Genomic DNA, 24,359 nt, shown 5'->3' with positions numbered 1-24,359 from the left:
ACCTGGATGTCACATTGGTGGCCGCCGTTCTCCTAATTTGTGTAATATATATACTGGCCAAGCAAAAGGTAGTTTATGCCCTGTGCATGCGTCCAACAGATGGGCTACTGCGTTCCAGTTCGGAACGATCCGGAGGCAACTCCATAGCATGTGTGTTATGTCAGCTCCCACCTCAGCACATCTGGGGCATGCAGCATCAGTTCTACTGAAGTATTGGTCAATGTTGGCAGGTGTAAAGTAGGACCAGTCTATTATATACAGTTGAATTTGTCTGAACCGCATGTTCCTGGGTATGCGTGTTGGGCTTTCTAGTGTCTGAGCACACTCCTGGTCATTGAGTGAGTGTGCCAGATCTAGCTCCCATTTTTTGCGGAGGGGGTCCAGATTCATTGCTGCATGAACTTTAAATGACTCAGCAAACCAGCTTATGAGATGCCTTCCACTCCCCATAACGTGTAAATGTTGCACTACAAGGTGTGTCTGCAGTTCCATAGTCATGTCTCCCTATTTGGTCGCTAGTGTGGCTATCAGTGAACAATGCACGAAAAACTGCCCTGGTGGAAACCCCTCATCTTCTAGGGACGTATATGGTATAAGTGCTCTTTCTCGGTAGAGGTCCCCAGGGGTCCGGACGCCTTTCTCCTGCCCCCCCTCAATTGCTTGCATTGTCAGCATTAAATATCCACTAGGGGACCCCACTAGTGGTATTGCCGGTGCATAGGGAGTCGCGGCCCGGGTGATATATAAACCTCTGTGGAAACATTTGTATGCCACGGCAAGCAACAATGGCCTGGGTGTCTTCGTCTTCACACCTGGGTGAAAGAGTCTAATAATTTGACTCAGCGAATAGAGAGGCTGCGTAGTTGCCGTTTCTGGGCACTGTCTAAGTTACATACCTTTAATAACGCCTTATCTGGTAGAGACTGTCTAGCTGCAGATTCCTTCCTCCTGACACACTCATCCTCCCCGCTCTGCTACCAGATTTCTTAGGAAGGTGCTGTTGCCCTTTCAGGGCTCTAGTTTTCCACACCAGTGCAGTGTCCTTCGTGGTTCCACGCTCCTGGCGTGAAAAGCCACTAAACGAAACTAATGTCAGCGTGCTGGGGTGGCACCTATATAGACACTGAGCACATCACTTCTGATGGTCGACACCAACGATGCCACACAAAGCTGAAAAACGCCAACTACCGGTGAGCAGGGGTATTGCAACCAAAAACATTCCTGATTCAGTCTGACACCTACGGATAATTCTATGGTAGGGTATCTATCACTAGATCATCTATGCCAGATAAGGCATCACCCAAGATAAGTAACTTGTTCATTTAGCTTCCTTGCTTACCTTTATGCTCATGTGAAACATAATTTCAAAGGTGGAGGCGTGTGGATTTGCCTTAAGTATATGAGTTGTGTGCTTGATCTTATATCAGAAATGCCTAGAAGACGACAAATGAATGAAACCAAAGCATAGGAATGTGTCCTGTGTCATGCCCTTTCATATTTGAGGATATCTTTGATGAATTTGGGCAACATTCATGAATAAGGGAAAGAACAGGATATGATGTACCTTGCTAGTACTGCTACCCGTAATTACATTTGTGTTTCTTCAGGATGAAGAGGGCCAGCAGAGCCTGGAATGCATTCAAGCCAATCAGATTTTTCCCAGGAAACAACTGATTCGTGATGAGGAGGACCTGCAGGTAAACATAAAAATTGTGTGAGAAGGCAAGCTCCGGTAGGCCACAGCTTTACTTCTTCAGTAGTCTTTTATACTCTGGTCTCACACAGGGTCTTTCTGGGCATTTGTATTTGGAAAAGATGCCAACCAGTCACTAATGCATGCATCTCCTGCCACAGTCCTTTTGTGACCAGAGCTTTCTCTAGTGAATGTAAATTAATGTCTTCTTTATATTAAAGAGACCATGGATTGTAGACCTAACGTCTTTTTAAAATATTTTAACAGCAACAAGGAAAACACTCCTTTGAAATCCACATTCCAAGGGAAGAAGAAAACTAACTGACAATAGAACCTTGGTGTAACTCTCCACTTTTTGTACCAATTTCTGAGTGGATATTTGCACCCAGGTCTAGACTTGCATGTCGCTATTGCCTCAGATGAGAAGGCTACTATAGGATTTGAATGTAAAGTCGCTATTTGTAAATATTCGCCTGATGGAGATCTCTGCCACTGTGGTGGAAAGCTCCATATGTGAGGGTATTGAGAAATGTAATATTTAATTATTTTCAATTCAGATATATTCTTATTGTAGTTGTATTTATATAGCTTTTACTAACCCTCACAAGGCGTCAACGTGCGTTTGTTGAGTAGCATTCTTTTCCTGATCCCAAAGAGTATCAGTGGAGGATTAGTACAGGGAAATAGTAGTTAATATGAGCGGTGGATATGCAAGTCTATTAGTTGGATTGAATAGGATAATGGAGGGATAGAAGAGGGAATGTATAATACAAAGGTAAACTAACTAATATTAACCTTGAGTTAAGGAAATAAAATGTTGCAGCACATCAACTCCGCAAATATAATGTGTATTAAATATTACATAATGTAAATATATTAATTTAAGGTATAAATAATAATTGTAAAACGATAATTTAAAAAGATATTCACTGACTTTTTATTTAATTTGTAGTAATCTTTATAAAAGTTCTATATTTAATTTAAATATTTTTATATTTTTAAAAATAAGTTAAACATTCAAATTAATTGTTTTTACTTAGTGTATTATTTAAACAATAAAAAAAATAGTCCTTCTAGAACCAATAAAGATGGTTCAAATAGAATAATTTCAACTGGTGTCTTGTTCGTCCAACTTTTTATTGAATTATTTGTATCAAAAACAGACTGTAACCATCCCATCCAATGCATCTCACCCCTTAAGACTTCATCAGGGTTGGATATGCCATGTCATGTTGTATTGCTTACATTTTATACCCAAAAAAAATCAATTTAGATGGTTTGAGAAAAGAGCTCACATTGCTGTAGTTCTCCCTGGCACTGAAGGAAACTACTTTGTGTCTGGATGTGATCCTTGTGAAAGGGCAGCAAGCTGTAACTCATAGTGAAGGAAGCCAATGGCTAAATTGAGCTTACAGATCGCCCCTTGATGCATAAGTGGAAGAAAATTGTGAATGACACAACTACAGAGAGTCTGACTGAATACTCCAATTAAGTAATCGGAAAATCAAAAGGTCTTTGCTAACGCCAAACCGAAAAAGGAATTTCTAAAGAATATATTTGCCACGGTATGCATGCAGAACAATCAGTATCAGATGTATCTAATACTGGCCTCCAAGTGTAAGCACATTAGTGAGCCATTGCAAACCAAGTTAGATATCACCTTTCCGAACTGTATCTAACAGTAGTATATATTTACCCTTTTTTGTCACATCTTGGGTTCCCTGTTAGTGTGAAGGAGTATGCTCAATGCCTAAGAAAGTGAATTTGCGTTCATGTTAATGGAATTTCCTATAATGCTCAGTTAATGGAAGCCCAGGGTCCCTTTTATATATGTTGCACTAATGTTCTTGCATTCTCAATTTTAAAGGTAGGATAGTAATACTTGCGAAGAGTGTAATGAATACCATGTACTTGCTTTTACAGCTGATCCATTGATTGATAGGTGTCCAAGTTCTTGCTTCTGGTGGCAAGACTTTTAGTTTATGTCCGAATTTCCACATGGAACTATCATGACCGATGTAAAAACCTGGTGGTTTAGTAAGGAAAGAAGTAGTTGGTTTTCTTTTATCCTCCAATTCAGATGGGCAGAGTATTTGTTTTAGATTGGTGGCTCTTCAGAAACCCATCTGGGCTTATGTAGAGATAAATTTGTTGAGATGGGGTTGCTGGTTAAAATATGCCAATCCTTCATCAGTGCTCGGCACTTGTGTTGATGGCCATTATGAAATTGTGTTATAAATCTTGCCCCTTATTGGTCATGTTTTTTGTTTGGTTTTTGTCAGCTAATGTATGGCATGGAGTTTGAGAAATTGTTTTGGCAGTACTGTTAAGTACACTTTGTTGTAGCCTGTCGAGCAGTTCATCTGATTTTTCATTTAAGTTATTATCTTGTGAGCAGTTCCTGCAAATCCGGAGTAACTCCTCTTTAGGGCTATTCATAATAAGTCATTGGTTGTCAACTTTTAACCTGTAGATTTGAACTGGCAGCCCTTTCTCGTAGTATAGTATGCACTTTGTTATCACAATGTAGATAGTAAGGACCAGGAGGTTAATTTTAGTAGTTGAGAATTCTGAAGTAATTTGTGTTTCATTCATTATTGATACTTTTTAGATATTTCATGAGTTTATCTTGGATCTCCTTCCCATATGTACACGATATTGTTAATGTATTATCTTAAGCATATCATTTGTGGTGTTTATTCTTTAAATTGGTCATCCCATATCTAGAATATTTTTAACTCGCCCATCGAAGATGCAGGGGAACGGTGGAGCAAATTAGGCCCCCATCGTAATCCCTTGCATCTCCAGATAGTCTTCTTTACGAAAACTGAAAATGTTGCGAGTAAGGCAAAATTGTAGCATCTTGAAAATAATTTTCTGTGAGTTTAAGTAGTGTAATGATTGAGTAGATAATGCTTTGTTGATTGCAACAATGCCATGTCCATATTAACAGAGGGACATAGACTTACTACCTCACTGGTAATAACATAACGTGTACTTGTAAAGCGCACGTTTGACTCAACAAGGTCTGTTGGCGCTGAATAACAGATGTTTATTGTTACCCAACTCAATGGTTCTCATTTTATCAACCTCCGATGGATAAAAGGCTGAGTAGACCCGCCGGGATTTGAACCTGTGACCATGAGGTTGAAAACCGGCCCCTGCAGTGGATGCATTAGTCCAGTGAGCCACCAACAGGATGAAGTCAGTCTGCCAATCCATGTTGTCAAGTTTGCTCACAATATCCTTTTTGTCCCTGATAAATGAGGGAAGATCTCTCTGTTCAAAAGCAGCAGGTGGGGTGGAGGGTACTTGGACTGTTTAGGTGGGTTTAGCATTTTAATCACTAGAGTTGCAAATTAGCTTTGATTATTACCATCATCAATTGTATCCTGTGAAAATTCAATACAGATCATTTAAAAAAAGAAATTAGGGTGATCTCTTATATAATGTTGTAACTGGTTGTCAGTACGTTTGAGCAGAATAAATTCCATCTATGATTGAACATCCTATCGGGGTGTAGGAAAATGCCCCTTTTTCATGGTCCCTCCTGTGCCCCCCCCTCCACCCCACCTTTTGCCTGACCCATGATGCACTTTGACTTGGTGTGCCCTGGGTCCCTGCCAATCAGGTTCCCAGACCTGTGTTCTTTCCCAAAAATGTACCTTTGTACCCACAATTGGCACATCTCTGGCCACAGTTATGACCCTAGTATAAGGTACAATGGAACCAAGAGGACTTTGACCCGGAAACGCCTTTAAGGGCTGCAGCACCTGCTGTGCCACCCTTAGGGGCCCTGCAGCTTAACACCCACACACTGCCATTGCAGCCTGCGTGTTTTGGTGCAGACAAAAAGTGAAGAGTCAACATGGCACACATCCCAGTGTGACATGCCAGCAAACCACTGCCTGGGGCCTAGGTAAGTCACCCCTCTAGCAGGGTGCCTTAGCCCCAAGGTAAAGGTTCAGTAGCATGAGCACTGTACCCCTACAGTGTCTTAAAGCCATTCTTAGGCATTGTCAGTGCAGTAAACCTATAAAGAGTATAAGGTCTGTGAGTTGGTCATTACGAATGCCAATGCTCCATATTTACTGAAATCTGGGAAGTTTGGCAGCAAACTTCTTAGCACATTAGACCCACACTAATGCTGGTGTGGCATCTAATGCAAAATGCTAACAGAGGGCATCGTAGTGTTGCCCCTTAAAAAATGACCAGCCCTATTATGGTTCCTGAATGGCTCCCTGCCATTTGCCACCACCAGACAGGTTTCTGGACCACTCGGTAGGGGGCCTCCTCTCTCTTGGTCTAGAAACAAAGCCCATCCTGCACAGAGGTGTCATGCTTCCTCACCCAGGATGGGCTGCGTCCACGAAGGGGAAGCTTCAAAAGGAAGCCAGCTTTGTAAGCTGTCCCTACCTTTTGCTTCCCCCAGCAAATGGCTCCCACCGGGTCTGACCCCTACTTTGTGCTGGAGAATTGGCGGGAAAACCAAGTTAGGAGCAGAGATGTGCCCACCTTTGTCAATACCTCCCCTCAGGTGACCGAGACGAGGTGAAGCACACATCTCAGTCCCATCCACCTTGAAGATGAGGGGACTCTGCTAATTGTAGAGAAGCTTGTGCCTCCTTCCTACTGGAGGGTGGCATAATAGGGGGTGTACCCACCCCAAGGAAGGGACCTATTGATCCCCTGTAAACAACCCTAAATTTAGTATTTAGTGGCGACCCTGAACCTTGCCTCCTCAGAGTAGAGTAAGAAAGAAGGACTGAAGAGCCGTGCTGACCAGAGAAGAAGAGGGCACTTAACTGTTTTGGGCCCAGCCCTACCAGCCTGTCCTGACTCTGATCGGACTACAGCAAACCCCAGACGTAGCCAGCAGGCCCCCAAAACCTGGAGGACCTGCCCTGCTCTCATCTGCAAGTCTGTCTCCCGTGAGCACCGGTGCTCCCGTAAGCACCGGATTTGCTCACCAAAGACTCCAACTCAGAACCCGGATCAAGGTGGCTCCGTGGTTCTGAACCACTCTGCACTTAATGCCCTCGGCCCGAGTTTGAGTGGCCTAACACCCTGAGGAGGTCTCGCCAGCGATACTGACCTGAGATATGGTGATCCCCGACTACCTCAAACTTCAAGCAGACTCCTGCAACTCAACTTTAAGGGTCCCCCTGACCGCAACCGGAGCTGGTAAGAAGATCTGATACCTTAAGAAAGCCCTGCATTTGATGCCCCACGGCCTTGGGTGGCCCAACCGACTGTGATCAGCCGTCCCCCACGAGCCCAACTCACCTCTACTTCCAGTGGTCGCCTTCTGGAAGCCTCCCTGCCCGAGCCTGCAGCCTTTTCTTAAAACTGGAGATTTCCATAAAAACCACGGGGCTCCCGACTTTGTCTTGGCACTCTGCATCCGTCCACCTCCGTGCAGCTCCTTAGTTGATTGTTGGCCCCTGCAGTGATGGTCCTAACTCCAGGTGCTTTGCTTCCACACCTGAGTGGCCTAACTAACGGCCCCAAACCAAAGGCCCTCCTTAGCCCCATTGGCTAACATTGGGTTCCTGCACTTGCACCCGGCCTCCCTAGTACCGCTTTTGAATGAATGAATGAAAGAATGAATGAATAGGTGTCTTATAATGCGCAAAACTTAAACCTGAGGGGCATCAAGGCGCAGATAACAGACAAAAGACAAAAACAAAGCAGAAGGAGGTATAATAATAATTAATAAGCCAGGGAAAAGAGCCATGTCTTTTAAAGTTTACGAAAAATCACCAATGAGGGTTGGCTGGAGAGTTCAGGTGGGAGCGCGTTCCACAATTTGGGAGCCGAGAGGGAAAACGTTCTTCCTCCCCATCTCACCTTATTGAATCTAGGGACGGTGAGCAGGATTTTGGTGGATGAGTGAAGGGATCTACTGGGGATGTACGGGCTGACTAGCAATTTAATCCCTTCGGAACCTGATCCAAATACCGCCCTGTGGGCCAGACAGAGGAGTTTAAAAGAAATCCTGGCCTGGATTGGCAGCCAATGGAGATCTTTTCCCGCCTTGGTGGCCGATGAACGCCTAGGCAGATTGAGAATCAGCGTTCTCAACCACCTGATGTAGCTGGATCAATTTCTTATTAATGCCACCATACAGAGCATTACAGTAGTCAAGCCTGGAAGATACCAGGGCAACTGTTGAATGTTTGCGTGCTTCAGGGGACAGATAAGGGTGGATCTTTTATAGTGTCCGAATAATAGTACAGCAGGTGTCCACAGTTTTGTTGACCTGAAGGTAAAATGAGAGGGCCGGGTCAATTATTACACCTAAATTTCTAGCTGCTTGTACCGGTTGGGGACAGTCCCCTAATGAAACCGGCCACCAATCTTCATTCCACAATTCAAGACTCCCTCCAAAGATCAAGACTTCAGTCTTCTCTCCGTTTAGCTTAAGATGGTTAAGTATCATCCATAAAGATACCGCTTCCATGCACTCTCTAAATTTGGGGGCAGAATCTTGTGTCGGTCGGGAAGCAGAGACGATGATCTGAGTATCATCGGCATAGGAGAGTACCTGGTACCCAAAGGATCTTATAATTTTAGCAAGAGGGGTCACATAGATGTTGAATAATACAGGGCTCAAGGCTGACCCCACATTGCACCGTCTGGGAGGGAGAAAAGAGGAAAGGAGATTCAGAGCGCTGCCCTCGACCCCTATCGCACTCCACCTGTCAACCAGGATTGAGGGGGACAGGGTGTCAAAAGCTGCTTAGATTCAACAACACCAACAGCGTGGTTTGCCCTTTATCCACCTCTGCTCTGATGTTGTTAACAGCCACCGTGAAGGCCGTTTCTGTACTGTGGGCCGCTCGGAACCCATGTTGGGAGACATCCAACAGATTCTCACTCTCCAGATATGAGGTCAGGTGACAATTGAGGTGGGCTTCGAGTATTTTAGCCGGGGCCGGAAGTAAAGAGATTGGCCATATTTTTTTTAGAACTTCGGGATTCAGAGAGGCCTTTTTTAGCAGGGGTTTAACTACTGCGGTCTTCCAGGCTACGGGAAAAATCCCTTCGGAAATGGCCATATTCATGATCTCCAGTAAAATAGGAAGGACAGCCTCTCTGCATGCTTTAAGAGTTTTTAAAGGGCAGGGGTCTAAGGGGTAGCAGGACTTAGTAGCTTCAAGGAGAATGTTAAGCTCTACCAGTGACATCCTAGGAAAATTTGTCAAACGGGAGCAAGGACTTGCTTCCTAGACCACAGGTATAACCGGGGAATGAGATAAAGATAAAGATGAGGTGGATGTTGACTGGGTGTTCGGCTCAAAATTTAGAGTTTCTAGGGCACTGTTTATGTCCGCTATTTTAGTGTGAAAGAAATTCGCAATATTATCACATAGCGTCTGTGTCTCAACCACTGAATTAGCGGTTTTGGGTGAGGATAAGGAGTTGATGATTTTAAAGAGCTCTCTTGAGGATTTAAGCGTGGCACTGGTGTTCTGGAAGTAGCTCTTTTTCTCCATTATTATCGCCCTCTTGTAATCTTTTAAGGCCTGTTTATGCTGGCTATTCTCGGGGGTGTTGGGTTGGGTGAGCCATGCTCTTTCTTTTTGTCGGCATTTCTGCCAAAGCAATCTCAATTGTGCTGAGTACCAAAGGGCAGAGGGGCTCTTCCTAGCAGAATAATGTTTTTTAGGGGGTGCTAAAGTGTCTATAGCTGTACCTAATGCAATGGACAAACTTCGAGCAGCGGCATTAGATTCAGCCAAGAGGGAGACCTTAACTTCTGCCAGGAAAAGGGCTATAGAGCTATTGTTGACCTCTCTATAATTTCTTCTGGTTTCCCATGAATTGCTATTTTTTGGAGTCGAGGCAGAGGAAGGTATGGTTAGGCGGAAAGGAACTGCCCAATGATCTGACCAAGTTAAAGGGATCAGCATTTCGGTCACTAACCTGTTATCAGTGGAGAAAATACCGTCTAACGTGTGACCCGCAATATGCGTAGAACCATTTACCAGTTGGCTCAACCCACAGGCATTCAGGCTATCTCCTAGAGCTATAGTGTCAGTGTCATCAGCCTTCTCAAGGTGAAAATTAAAGTCACCCAAGAGAGTTAGTTGAGGCCTATTGATAAAGGGCTCTAATATTTCAAGTATGTCATGGGCAAATGAAGCCCTGGTTCCAGGATGCCTGTAACAGAGAAGCGATTTGAGTGCCTAACTGAATCTTGGGGAGCCCTGGATCTAACCCACAATAACTATTCTAGCCGGTCGATTACTTCCCTGCAAATCAATAACCTTTTCCCAATAGGAACCAATGTTACAAGTTTTTGTTCTTAGAATGTCCTAGGTGTTGAACTGTTTTTGTATGTTAGGAAAGTAACTGTATTTTAAACCTGAAAGTGTTACATACGTTTGTGTTGTAGGATTCACAGTGTGATATCCATATCACCCAAGTAGTCAATGTATTCCAAATATAATGCAAACGTAATCACAAATAATTTCTATATAATTAAACTGTTTTAAAAGCAAATACAAACCTGTAATAATCGGAAATCTATTCCCAACTGCATTACCTTGTAAAGATCTAGAATTTAAAGTACATTTTTCCAAGTCTTGCTTGGCTCTAGAAATAAAACCTAACTGTACCTTTTTTATACTTGCCTAATTGGTCTGGATTCTGTCTCTAATTGTGGGTAATAAGTCCTTGATTAAGTGAATACAATAAATGCTTAACAAACCCTCCTGATAAGCATAACTGCTTCACCACACTATACTTAATTGACATACATTGCTCCTAGAATTCATCACTGATATACCTTGGTTCTCCTACCTGGAAGGCCTATCACTGTATGCTAACAAATTACCTATGGACTATGTATGAACTTAACAGGATGTCTCCGGTCGCCGTGATGTGTTTGTTACCCCCTTTTATAATATTTCTTTATTACATGTGCTTCAACAGTCTACTTTGGATACATCAAAGGTGTATTGTGTGTAAATCAACGGGGTTGCCAGACAACTGAGAAACTTTCTAAATGTTAATTTCATATCCAGTTCTTATTAGGACTAGCGGATCATCTGTGTTTTGTTTATCCATGGTGCAGGTTGATATCTCATATCAATCTTAACTATATTCTTTGGCCGGTATGAGGTGGATGGTGGATTGCTATAGTATTCAGCAGTTAAGTAGAATTTGCACCCCAACCATGGCAAGTGTTGTCATTAATGATGTCATTTGAGATGTTATCAGTGTTGTCATCAATTATGTGATTGAACGAGTTATGCAGTCTTGAGTCATAAGCAGAGCATGGTGGCGGTTGGATTCGGGAGGGGGTGGGTGATCTCAACAGCACCCTTGTCAGAAGCAAGAGCTAGGTGGTAAGTGTAGCTCTGCCTTCCTATGTCCTTTTCAAAACAAACCCTTTTCAGGATAGGGGACCAAGTCTGAATCCTGTTATAGCCACCGCAACATTTCTTTTTATGTTTGCCCAGGCAGTCAGAACACTCACTCTGAAAAATCCCCCTCAGCCCATCAGAAGATATACATTTTTGAATTTAACCTCAATGATCCAGATATAAATACATTTTGAACCTTAATTTCTTAAAAACTGCTGAATGGATTTACACCCAATCACAAGCAGTGCACTTTCTTGGTAAATATCCATCCTTCTTCAAATTTGATGTAATTCGGTTCAGCTGTTTTGACTGTAGAGCTGTCTAAAGTCCCCTATGAAAATTGTATGTGATAAATGTGATTTGCCCCTCTTGGACAATGAACAATGGGGGACGCAGTTCAGTTAAAATGAAATTTTCTACTGGCTTATGCGTTTCCCCCAATTCCCTTGATTTCTCACGTTCTGAGGAAGACTCAACAAGACTGGGCCTAAGTCATTCTCATCACCCCAGATTGCCAAAGTAGTGTGTGGTATGAGGACCTTGAACATTTCTCCATAGGTCCCCTGCTCAGGCTGCCATTCATACCGGATCTTCTCTCCCAATTATAGGGAATTGTTCTGCCCCCAATCTCGGAGGCCTCTACCTACATGCCTAGAGAATGAGTCAGGAAATCTGATCTCCTTTCAGCTGCCACTGGAGGTTGCAGACATATTGTCCGCACGTAGCCCCTCTGCTAAATCCAATATTCTGGAAGGCAGAGTAAATTTGTTACTTGGTGCTCGGGTGGGAATGTTAACCTCTTATAAGCCAAGTTGTCTAGATTTTTCAGTTTGCACATTTTCTTGACCAGTAAGGGTGCGCAGTAGGAATTATCAATGGGTATTTAGCTGTATTGTCTGCGTTCTTCAAGACAACCTTCTTTGTTCAAGTCCCCAATCCTCATGTGTCTCCTGAAGGGATTAACACATCTGTGTCACTCCAACTCAGTTTAGTGTTCTCCAGTGTTAGCTTAACCTTGTTTTAACCTTTCTAATGTACACTTCGTTTGAGCTACTGCATAGTTGTTCTTTAAGAATGTTCTCAGTAATGACAATCTTCTTGGTGGCCTTCACTTTGTGTAGGCAAGTGAGTGAGTTGCAAGTTCTCATCCATCTTTCACCTCCTTTTATCTTGACGAATTTATGCTGCGAACCAGAGCTGCTTTCATGCTGAGAGTGCTGCATCCTAATCCGTCCATTTCCCTCTTGTCCTTCTATCCCCGGCCGACCCCTCGAAGGAAGAGGAGTGATTGCACAGGTTGGATCCTAGGTGGGCAGTCAGCTACTACCTGGTTTGTACCAAGGAATTACGACTCTGTGACAAGCTTTTCGTAGGCTGTTGCGGTGCCATGAAGGGGAAAAAAGTTCAGAAGCACGCTCAGTCCCGATGGATATAAGAACTGCTACATTCTGGCCCAAGAAAGAACACCCAGAGCTAAATCAACTTCTGCGCTTTCCAGGGTAGTACTGATAGAAGATAAATGAAAGCCAGCGACATGGGCATTACTGCACACCTTTGCTAAGCCTTACTTCTTGGATTCTGAAGTTTGTAGAGATAACCACTTTGCCAGATCTGTCCTACAAGATTTCCTATCCTTAGCAATCCATCAACCCACCTTTTGGGCTGGGAATTGATTTTGAATCTATTCTAGAAGTGAGAAATCTACAGGTAGGAGTATCCATCCTTACCTACGGTAACAATCTTAGTGATGGATATTCTACCTGCAGATTCAACACTGACACACCGGCCTCCCTGTTTAGGGGGAGTTAATAAGATTCTGCATTGATTTGGGACTACACAACCTTCTCTGTGTCTCTCATCCACTCGCTCTGAAGGTTGGGTAAAAAAAAGTGGATAGAAACTGACACAGCTGTGCGCTTGTGACCGGGAAGATCCGCTGGCCGCCCAAGACTCCCCTAATAAGGAATGGTGGACTGTTAAAACCACACTATATCCTTCTGTTCATTCCCTACAGAACGAGTGGAGCAGTGACAGCAACCCGCTATGGCTAACATGGGAGGAAGAACCAGGGGAAGGCTCGTTTAACTGGCCGTTCGAGTATGGAGAGGACTCGCCCTCATCTGGCATACATTCGGCTTCATTGGATAAAACAGAGGAAGTACAACGTACGGTGTGCAGCGTCACTGGAGAGGAGTCGAAGGCGAGAGGAGGAGTTCGACTAGCGTTTGGAGCGGAGCAGCAAAGGCGGGAAGCAGAAAACAGCGAGGAGGAAGGAACATAGACGGTGGGAGCAGCGGCAGAGCCCGGAGGTCACGACACCACGCACCGCTGAGCCACATTCCAGGAGGAGTGTGGCTATACCAGGAACTCAAAAGGAAGGGGGAGAAAGAGGCTAGGCTCACCCTCCAAAAGGTATACCCGGCACGGCAGAGAGTGTTGGGCTGGGTTGCGAGGCGGGAAGACTCGACAGGACTAGTATCATTCAGCCCGCAACTCTATCTCCACCTCCCCATTGTAAATATCCTTTCCTAAATCCCCCTACCTTGTTCCCCAGTCACCTGCTCCTCACATCCAGAGAGAGAGAGACGTATTGTAAAATTCACAAGTTCAGCTGTGAACCCTGCACTACCCGGTCCCCTGGGTAATCGTGTGATTTGGACTTCATATCTGACGCTCTGTATCTTTCCTCCACATATCCCCCACGGCGAGAAAACCTGGCAGCAATACAGAGGATACTGACTGGGTGCAGCCAAGCAGGAAAACCGCCAACTCAAGGCCATTTTTAACAACGGATCCGACCCAGTATACCCGGGATAGACTTACCACGCTTCATAAGAAAACCTTTACTAAAATAAAACCCTATCTATCAAGACCTGGTCTCCGGTCCCTTACTTCTACCCCCCTCAACTGGTGCCAGAAGTGGGATCAGCAACCTCCATCAGTCAACCAGGGATGGACCAAGTTATACAACACCTCATTAAGGGACAGGAGAAATTAGAATGGGCCATAGAAAGGCAAATGATGTCGGCCCAAGCTGATTGCGAGGTATTCAAGAATACAATTACTGCGCAGATTGAAGGTCTCCAGAAAGTAATCCATGACCCAGGGACCCCTACATTAGGAGAAAGACGACCTCCTGTTCCTCACCCCTCGGGGGTATCCCTGCAAAAATACTTCACCAGGGACGACCCGGATGCCTTTCTGACCAACTTTGGAAGGGCAGCCCGAGCTTGCAGATGGCCAGAGGAGAAGTGGCCTTTCTTCTTGGCACCACTTTTGACTGGCGAAGCGCAGTCAGCCTACCAGGTTGCTAACTCTACCGGGAGCACACCTTATCATGAGATAAGATGAGAATTCTTGTTTTTAATTTTAGGGCTGCTTCTTTTTATCGTTTAAATTGCTGGTTACCGAGCTCACTTACTTGCACCTAAAATTGAATTACACCACTCGCTGTTTTAGCGAGAATCCAGTGTCGGGAGTGTTTACCGGCCGCCATCTTGAGTGAGGAGTTCGCTCAGGGAGTAGCGCACTAGTGTTAGTGCAGAGACACGCTTTTTTTGGCGGGAGTAGGCATATTTAAACAGGCTAAATGCAAGCGCGCAGCTAATAACTGAACTAAAGATCGTATGATTTGAATTGTGTGCCACGATCTACTACGAGGGTCCGCTCATATCGAGGCGCTTTTTTTAGCTAAATGAATAATCCTGGAAAGAATTCTTGTTTTTAATTTTAGGGCTGCTTCTTTTTATTGTTTAAATTGCTGGTTACCTGGCTCACTTACTTGCACCTAAAATTGAATTGCACCAGTCGCTGTTTTACCGAGAATTCAGTGTCGGGAGTGTTTACCGGCCGCCATCTTGAGTAAGGAGTTCGCTCCGGGGGTAGCGCACTAGTGTTAGTGCAGAGACACCCTTTTTTTGGCGCGAGTAGGCATATTTAAACAGGCTAAATGCAAGGATGCAGCTGGCGCAGCCGGAGGCGCGCCAGAGGCAAGCCCGTCTGCGCCCATCCGCGCGCCAAGTGCCGGTTACGCTGCCCGACCAGAGTCAGATCAAGGAAGGATAACTTACTCTAGGGAGAGCCTGTTCTGTATTGGGAAGAGGGAGGTAGGAGGGGAACCTGAACTTCCTGTAGTTACAAGGGACGACCAGACTAACCTAAACTGTGGGTTACCGAATTGTAGATCTCTGGTAAAACATCATACAGAGATCTCCTGTCTGGTGGAGGACCTGGACCTAGACGCCCTGTTCCTTACAAAGACTTGGACCCGCACTGACTCATTGGTACAACTGGGCCTTGCCTGTCCGGAGGGTTTTAACATTTTTCACAAACCTAGAACGGGAGGAAGAGGGGGAGTACTTGGGGTGATCTTCAAGGAAGGATGGGATTTCTCACCCTTGGAGATGGAGGCAGTGACAAGAATAGAAATACTGGGCTTTTCTCTGCAGGAAACAAAGGGGAGACTAGTTACGGGTATGATATTCTACAGACCACCAGGATCAGATACTCAGTACCAAATGTTGTTCGACACCATCACGGAGCTCTCCCTGGCTCATTCCAGAATGATTATATTGGGGGATTTTAATCTGTGGGATAACGGGATCTCTAATATCCACGTGAGAGAGCTGAGCCAATTATGTAAGAATTGCAATTTAGATCAACTGGTTCAAGAACCAACACATCACGGAGGACATGTATTGGATTTGGTATTCGCAAATCAGACGGATACCAAAATAATTGATATACGGCCGCAAAGCTGGTCAGATCATTTCTTGGTGCACTTCCGTATCACAATCCCCCAATTGGAGACAAGCAGAAGTAGGCAGATTACTTTCCGACAGGGAAGAGAATGGGCTAAGCTAATTAACGATAAGTTATACCTGGCACCCCCCCAATCAAAACCAAAATCTGTTCATTACATCTAGATCCATTGAGGAAAACTATCAGGAATACTGCAATTTTATTGATAGGTCCCTGGACAAGGTAATTCCTCTTAAGAAACTAAAAAACGGGAAGAAAGCCTCTGCCCCATGGTTTAGTGCGGAGCTGAAAGTTATTTGTTCCAATCGTAAGAGGGCAGAGAGAAAATGGAGGAGAAACTATGCAGAAATAGACAGAAAGGAATTAAAAGTAGAGCCCAGACTCGTTACAAGGAAGGCATCGCAGACTACTTTGACTATATTCTGCATGCTCCAAACTGCACCAAAGCCTTGTTTAGCATCTTGGGGAGTCTTTCACACCCTACCTGTACTAACAGTAAGGTGATCGCCTCACAGAAACTCTGTGACTCAATTGCAATACACTTTGAGGAAAAAGTCAGTAAGATTGTGGGTGAGTTAGACCCCAATAATAATAACAATGCACCTGACGAGGCTGGAAGCTTAGGAGAGGAATTTATAATGATCTCCTGTTTGGAAAACTTCCAGGTTCCATCGGAAGACCGGTTTAATGAGCTAGCCATGAGCATCACCTCTGGCTCACCTCGGGACCACCTGCCCCATGAAATATGGAAAACGTATGGCAAGGAGACCTTCCCCTGGCTGCGGCAAATCTGTATTCAATCTTTAGAAGGAGTTGTTCCGGAAACATGGAAGAAGGCGATAGTCTTTCCATTACTTAAGAAACCTTTCCTTGACCCCCTGGCCCCAGCTTATTTTAGACCAATGTGTCTCCTTCCTTACCCGGTCAAGATCTTGGAAAAAATTGTCAGTAAAAGCCTGTCGGGATATCTGGAGGATAATCTCCTGCTAGACAGGGATCAATTTGGCTTCCTTCCGGGCCACAGTACTGAGACCGCCTTGGTCACCGTTATGGACAATCTGCGGATGCGAGCAGATAAGGGAAAATCCTCAGTCTTAGTTTTACTAGATATGTCGGCCGCATTTGACACGGCGAAACATACAGTACTGTTGGAGAGATTAAAAATGGCGGGAGTAAAAGGATGTGCCCTGAAATGGCTACGCTCCTACCTAACTGGAAGGCAACAGATAGTGTCACTGCCCCCATATGAGGTGAGCCAGTCGCTAGTGGCGGACGGGGTTCCGCAGGGATCAGCGATCAGTCCCATCCTTTTTAATATCTATTTGCGCCCTCTCCTCTCCTTGATTAAATCCTTCGATGTCGACCTTGCCAATTATGCGGATGACACCCAACTGTTGTTCTCCCTGAAGGGTAAAAGGGCGATATCGATGGACAAGTTTCAAGAGTGCATGCGCCAGACAGCAGGATGGCTCAGACAGAACTCTCTACAATTTAACAGGGGGAAAACAGAGGTGCTGTTCTGTCCCTCTTCCAGAGTGCACCAACCATGCCAGACTTCAAGCTCACCCTAGAGGATGACCCCTTAGTTCCGACCAAAACGGTGCGTAACTTGGGGTTACAATTGGAGGGTAATCTCCAGATGGAATTTCAGGTCAACAAAATGTCTAACGTATGCTTTGCCTTGTTACGAATGCTACGTCAGATCCTCCCGTTCCTGCCTAAGGACATGCGTCCCATTGTGGTACAGTGTAATTCTTAGAAGGCTGGATTATTGTAATGCGCTGTATCTGGGAGCCCCACAGTATATTATACGGAGACTACAGCAAATCCAGTCTATGACAGCCAAATTGGCCCTAAATAGGCAACGGAGGACCTCAACGACTGCAGCCCTGAGAGATTTACATTGGCTGCCTATTAAGAAGAGGATCCACTTTAAGTCTCTATGCATCGTATACAAAGCGGTGCATGGCATGGGCCCCATTCCTTTACAGGAAATATTTTCTTGGTATAACCCGGAAAGGCAGCTTCGCTTTTCCAATACAAATTTGGTAAAGACCATCAGCTCTAAGAGAGTTAGGAGGGGGGGCAGAGCCTTTGGAGTGGTAGCATCGCAACTTTGGAATGAGCTACCCCAGCCTATTAGACAGTCCCACACATTAATCGGTTTCAGAAAGCTGTTGAAAACATGGCTGTTCCCAAGGGGCGATATCTAGTCCCCACATTGTAATGGTAGACCAGTTAGTCACACTATTCTTTTGATGTTCAAGCGCCAGGATACCCGTAGGGTGACAGATATGCGCTATACAAATATTTGATACAATACAATACAATACAATACAGGAAATAATCCTCGATCCCTTAGGTCTATACGCAGAGGCCTATAGAGTCAGGTTCCGGAAAGAAAAGGGAATACCCGGGGAAAATCCAAAGACTTTGCTCTTTAGATTAAAGATGGCCGCGGCTAAGTGGCTGAGACCCTCAAGTAGCAGCAAAGATGAAATGAGGAACAGAATTTACTTACAGCAGGCCATGGAAGCCCTGCCTTATGGGACCCCAAGATGGCTGAAGCAAAACACTGGTCTCTCAGCTGCACAAGATATTGAAATGGCGGCCAACTATTCCCGAGCCCAACTCCCTTGGGACAATGACAAAACCAACAAAAGCCCTTCACAGTATAAACCAGAAAAGAAAAAAAATCAAGACTGGGGTGGACTTTGAGAAAACCAAGCCCTTCAGGACAGAGCTCCTCCACTTAAAGGTCCACAATGTTTTGAATGTGGAGAATGGGGTCACATAGCCCGGTTGTGCCCTAGACGAAAACCAGTGGAGGATCTGATGGAGGTCGGATACGTCCCAAAAGCTGTGATGTAGACTGCAGAGATGGGTCCCTCTTTCCACGTACGTGTCCAGGTGAACAGTAAGAGCCCTATTAGACTCCGGGTGTAAACAATCCGTAATCCAAAAGGGTCTAGTACAACCCCATCAATTGATCCCAGACACGTTAGTACATATCAGATGTGTACATGGGGACGTAAAGCCATATCCCCTTGCTTTGATAATTATCTATCCGTGTGGAAGGTCGTTTTGCACGGTGCGGGTGGGAGCGGTGGAGTAACTCCCTGAGGACCTTATAATAGGGTTAGACAACCCAGACTTTCTATCCATGTTTCAGACTGAGCTTAAGAATTTAAAGAAAGGCCAGGGAGATCCATGCCCAGCCCTGATTATCACAGAACCTTGGCTATTGGACCGTAGTTTCCGCTTCGTCCAGGCCAATTATTCTACCCTTTTCAGTGCGTGGGAGGCGGCTCACATTTCACAGTCATCCCTAACCACCACATATCCTCGATTTGTAATTGAAAATTAACTACTATCCAGGGAGGGAAGGACCAATGCACCACGACAACTGCTGGTACCCCAGGTTTTCCGAGAGCAGATTCTCTTTTATGCCCATACTCACATTACAGCAGGACACTCCGGGGCGGAGAAAACGGCGCAAAATATACTGAGACAGTTTTACTGGCCAGGCATTTACAAGGATATGCAAGATTATTGTAAAACCTGTGACATCTTTCAAAAAAGGAACCTACAACGACCACCAGCTGTACCGCTATAACCCTTACCGATTATAGGGAATCCTTTCGAAAGGATAGGCATGGGTATCATAGGGCCCTGCCCCGAACCTCAAGAGAAAACCTCTATGCTTTAGTGTTAGTGGACTTTGCCACCCGCTTCCCCGAGGCTTTTCCTCTCAGGGCCCCCACATCCAAAAACATTGCGGAAAAACTACTGGTGCTCTTTTCACTTGCGGGGTCCCTCAAAGAGATACTGATAGACCAGGGGACGCCCTTTATATCCTGACTCGTGAAGGTCTGTCGAACCCTTGACCTAAGTCACATACGTACGTCGGCCTACCACCCACAGAACGACTGACTAGTAGAGCGCGGCAACAGGTCCTTAAAAACCACCCTAAAGAAGTTGCTAACGGTGGAAAATAAAAATTGGTATCACCTTCTCCCCTTGGCCCTGTACCAGCTAAGGGCTCAAGTACAGAGCAGCCTCGGTTGTTCATCATTTGAATTACTATATGGAAGGCAACCCCGTTCCCTACTCGAAACCACCAGGGAGGCCTGTGGAAAAAGAGGAAGAGAATATACAGAAGTCTCTGTTGGAATACACCCAGCAATTAAAATCCAAACTAGGGAAATTAAGGGATTTGGCTTACTCACATTTTGAAAAAAAACAGGCCAAACAGAAGAAACAGTATAACAAAGGAAAGAGATGTAGAAATTTGTCCGTGGGTGACTGGGTACTGGTGTTATTGCCGTCCTCCACACGGAAGTTTCAGAGCGAATGGCTGGGGCCTTTTCCGGTTATAGAAACCATTGGGCAAACAACATATCGGATACAAATATCCCCATCCCGGCGCCAATGCATCCATATTGAAAAATTGTTTTTGGCCGTTACCGAAGAACTCCCAATTAGGACTACCCACCGGAGTAAACGTCACCACTGTCAACCAACTCCCCGTGAATGAAGACCTTACGAAGGACATGAAGAGTGAACTCCAGGAAACCCTACAACCGTTTTCGGACATATTTTCCAATTCGACAGGAAAAACAACACTCACTGAACATTGTATTAAGACCATAGAGGGGAAACATGTAAAACAAAGGCCCTCTACCATATACCCGCCGCTAGGAGTAAAGATGTAAGAAGGGAGGTACAAGTAATGCTTCGGCTTGGAGTGATAGGTCCCTCCAAAAGCAATTGTGATGGTTCCTAAGCCAGATGGGACAACAAGATTTTGTATGGACTTTTGCGCTTTAAACGCAATCTCTTCCTTTGATGCATACCCCATTCCCAGAGTGAATGAATTGATCGAGCGTATGTTGGAAGCCCAATTCATCACCACATTCGACTTAACGAAGGGCTATTGGCAAGTGCCCCTTCGGGAGGAAGACAAGCAAAAGACAGCATTCGCGACGGACGAGGGTCTATTTGAGTTCAACGTCCTTCTTTTCAGCCTGCATGGAGCCCCCACCACTTTTCAGCGTCTCATGAATAACATCCTCCAGCCATTTACTTCATATTGTTCGGTATACTTGGACGACATAGTCCTCTTTAATGCCACCTGGTCAGAGGACTAAGAACACCTGCAGACGATCTTTGAAACATGCGGGGTTACACATAAACGCAAATAAATCCTGAGCAGCCTTCCTCCGAGTCAAATACTTGGGTTACGTTCTGGGAGATGGAGTGAATGCACCCCAATCTGAGAAAATCAAAGCAATAATCGCCCCCCCTTTCCATCTTCCAAACGGGACTTAAGTGCTTTCTTGGAATTGATAGGATATTATTATTATTTTTTTTTTTTTAAATATATTTTTATTGCAGGAATTAGTAAATCGTTACAATATCGACCAGCATTGTATCATAAGCGGTATCAACAGAATAAGACCCTCTGGCCCCCCCCCGTAAGTTCCGTACACAGCCATCCGGCCCACAACCCTGGGGTCGGGCGGCGAAATGCAATGGGGGATCAGCAGGATGCTTGAGCTGGTCCGGATGATTCACTGTCCGTCATCTGCTTTTCTAAACAAGCCTATAAACCCAAAGGAAAACCCCCACCCGCAAAGGACTACTAACTAAAAGAAACCCACCCAACCCCACCACCAGCGCCAGGGAGCTACCGACACAGGATCTGCCATGGGACCCACGGGGAAAGCAATAGGACCATCAGTACAAACGTTTACCGGGACTCGGGGCGAGTCGCTTCTTCACCTTCAGAGTCGCTGGGGGCACAATAATCCCTGAGGGCCTGCACTAACATTTCCCATTCCAACGCGGCCTCCTGCGCCTTCTCATTACGCTGCCTCCAAGCTAGTTGATATCTCAGCGCGCTCTCCCCCGCCGCCCACTTCAAAAGCTCACTGCGCCATCTGCTGCCTGTCGGACCAACTCGTGCCTTCCAGTTCCTGGTCACCTCTCGTTTAGCAAGGAGGAGCCCTAGGTCGACAAATTTACTAGAAATTTTATTCCTGGGGGTATGGGGGAACCAGTGTAGGAGCCCCACCGCCGCATCAAATGATAAGGATCTCCCCGTCACCTCCTCCAGGGTCGTTTCTATGTCCTGCCAGTAAGATGACAGACCTGGACAGGCCCATAACATATGTAGGAGGTCCGCTTCCTGAGCTGGGCACCTAGGGCATGCCGCCGAGTTCGTGGCAAAATATCGCCTGATTTTCACCGGGGTCAGGTACGCTCTATGGAGAACGTAATAGTGGACCAACTGAAAACGGGCGTTGCGTGTGCCCTTCCAGGCTCGTCTCACCAACTGGGACCAAGTCGTCTCCGGGATCTCCCTACCAATGTCCTCCTCCCAGCGGTTTCTTAGAGTGGTGAGAGGAGCCAACCCTTCGTTAATCAACCTGCCGTAGAGGCAAGTGACCGCCTTCACCGTGCCCGCCGACATCATCACGTACTGGCACACCTGAGATAAGGGGGGTTCCTCCTGCCCGTTCTTCCAATGTGCCTGGATCGCTCGCACAATGGCCGAGTGTAGCAGGAAGTCACCACGGGGGATCTCGAAGCGGTCAATAAGATCCTGGAAGGACAAGAGCGCTCCGTCCTCGTACAGATCCCCAACCAGCTGTAAGCCGGCATCCTCCCAGGCCGCCAGGCGTGACCAATCCCCTCCATGGGGGAGGGCCGTCAGCATCCCCAACGGTATTTCAGGCGCATATGGTATCCTCAGTTGGCCTCGGGCGTGGGCCCGATTCCAACACAGGCGGACAGTCCGCTCCTCCATCGACAAGTCCCGCAGGGCCAAACGTTGTCGCAGCGCTATAAAGGAGAGAACATGCCTGGCCATGCCCGTCCCCCTCCCGTCTTCCGGGCCCCGGAATTCCCTGGCGATCTCCTGGGTGAAGGTCTGGAGCTGCGCCGCCAGATAATACTTTTCAAAGTCCGGCACCGCGAGCCCCCCCTCGTCTTTCGGCCTCATCAGGGTTTTGAGGGCCACCCGCCGGCGGCCCGTCCCCCAGAGGAATCCGACCACCATGGAGCGTAACAGTCGAAACGTGGCCGGTGGGATCCAGATCGGTAGAGTCCGGAAGTAATATAATAGCCGGGGAAGCGCCACCATTTTAAGCAGGGCGATCCGTCCCGCCACCGAAAGCGGCAGCGTAGCCCAAAAGGCCATGCAGCCTCGGAGTGCTCGAATGCCACGGGCAATGTTCCCATCTAGGAGGTCGGGTTGGTCGTGGTAAACAAACACCCCAAGGTACTTAAAGCAGTCGGGTTCCCACCTAATCTCCCCACTGAGGGCAGGGGCGGGAGTACCCCTGCGCACCGGAAAAAGACAGGTCTTGGACCAATTCACTCGGAGGCCCGAGACCTTCCCGAACTCTGTGAGCGCCACCGCCGCCCCACGTAAAGCGTCGAGCGGGTCCTCCAGGAAGAGCAACAGGTCGTCCGCATACAGCGACACATAATGCGGGCCCGCAGGCGTCCACAAGCCCGTGTAGTGGGCTCCTGACCGAAGGTGCAGCGCGAGTGGTTCCACCGCCAGCGCAAAGAGAAGTGGGGACAATGAACACCCTTGCCGCGTGCCTCGTTCTACCGGATACCGCGAGGAAATCAGTGGCCCCGCCCGGACCCTGGCCGAAGCAGAGGCATAGAGAACCGCGGTCCACCTGACAAAGCCCTCCCCAAGGCCGAATCTCCGCAGCACCGTGCAGAGGTAGTCCCACTCCAGGCTATCAAAAGCCTTCTCTAGGTCCACCGACAGGACGACCGGGGACGGGGCATCCACGAATGGTTCCCCTAACAAACGGAATAACCTGCGAATATTCATAGTCGTGTTCCGCCGTGGGATGAAACCAGCTTGGTCTGCATGCACCAGGGAACTCATGTGTCCCAGCAGCCTCGAGGCCAAGATGCTGCTCAGTATTTTATAGTCCACCGTCAACATCGATAGGGGACGGTAAGACCCCGGGTCGGACGAATCTCGGCCCGGCTTGAGGAGAGGAACCACCAACGCCTCACACATCGAGCTTGGGAGTCGCCCCAGCCTCTTCGCCTCCCTGTAGACCACCAATAATCGAGGGGCTAGGAGGTCAGCGTAAGCTGCATAAAACTCCACAGGCAGGCCGTCCAGGCCCGGGGTCTTGTTTCTCGCCATCCGTTTAATGGCCCCGCGGATCTCCCCCAATTCAATGTCAGATCCCAGGGCTTTCGCCACTTCCTGCTCCACTGTGTGGAGCTCCAGCGGACGTAGATAATCATCAAGTCGGTCAGGGTCTCGTGCGGAGCGACTACGGTACAAACATTCGTAATAATGCCGGAAGCAGCTAAGAATCTCCGGTTGGGTGTGTACCTCGGTTCCGTCTGCCTCACGCATACCTGTCGTCAATTGGGACTGGCGCGTAGGGTTGGCCAACCACGCCAATAACGCGCTCGATCTGTCTCCCTCTGCGATGGATCGGACCGTATAGGCCTTATAGTCAAAACAGCGGAGCCGTTCGACC

The 24,359-nt window shown here is 46.6% G+C and overlaps 1 protein-coding gene across 11 annotated transcripts in view; it reads left to right on the top strand.

Annotated features, from left to right (window-relative positions):
* MTMR3 (myotubularin related protein 3) overlaps positions 1-24,359 on the top strand; it is a 1,591,444-nt gene that overhangs the window by 404,670 nt on the left and 1,162,415 nt on the right. For all 11 annotated transcript variants that reach the window (XM_086943220.1, XM_086943217.1, XM_086943214.1 and 8 more), the window contains one exon: positions 1,608-1,697. In XM_086943220.1, coding sequence (XP_086799346.1) covers positions 1,608-1,697 — 90 coding nt within the window. The remainder of the gene's footprint in view (positions 1-1,607; positions 1,698-24,359) is intronic.

Source organism: Lissotriton vulgaris, chromosome 11 (assembly GCF_964263255.1).
Source record: "Lissotriton vulgaris chromosome 11, aLisVul1.2, whole genome shotgun sequence".
Taxonomy (NCBI): domain Eukaryota; kingdom Metazoa; phylum Chordata; class Amphibia; order Caudata; family Salamandridae; genus Lissotriton; species Lissotriton vulgaris.
Note: the sequence above shows the minus strand (reverse complement) of the source record. Positions and strands in the feature narration are given on the sequence as shown.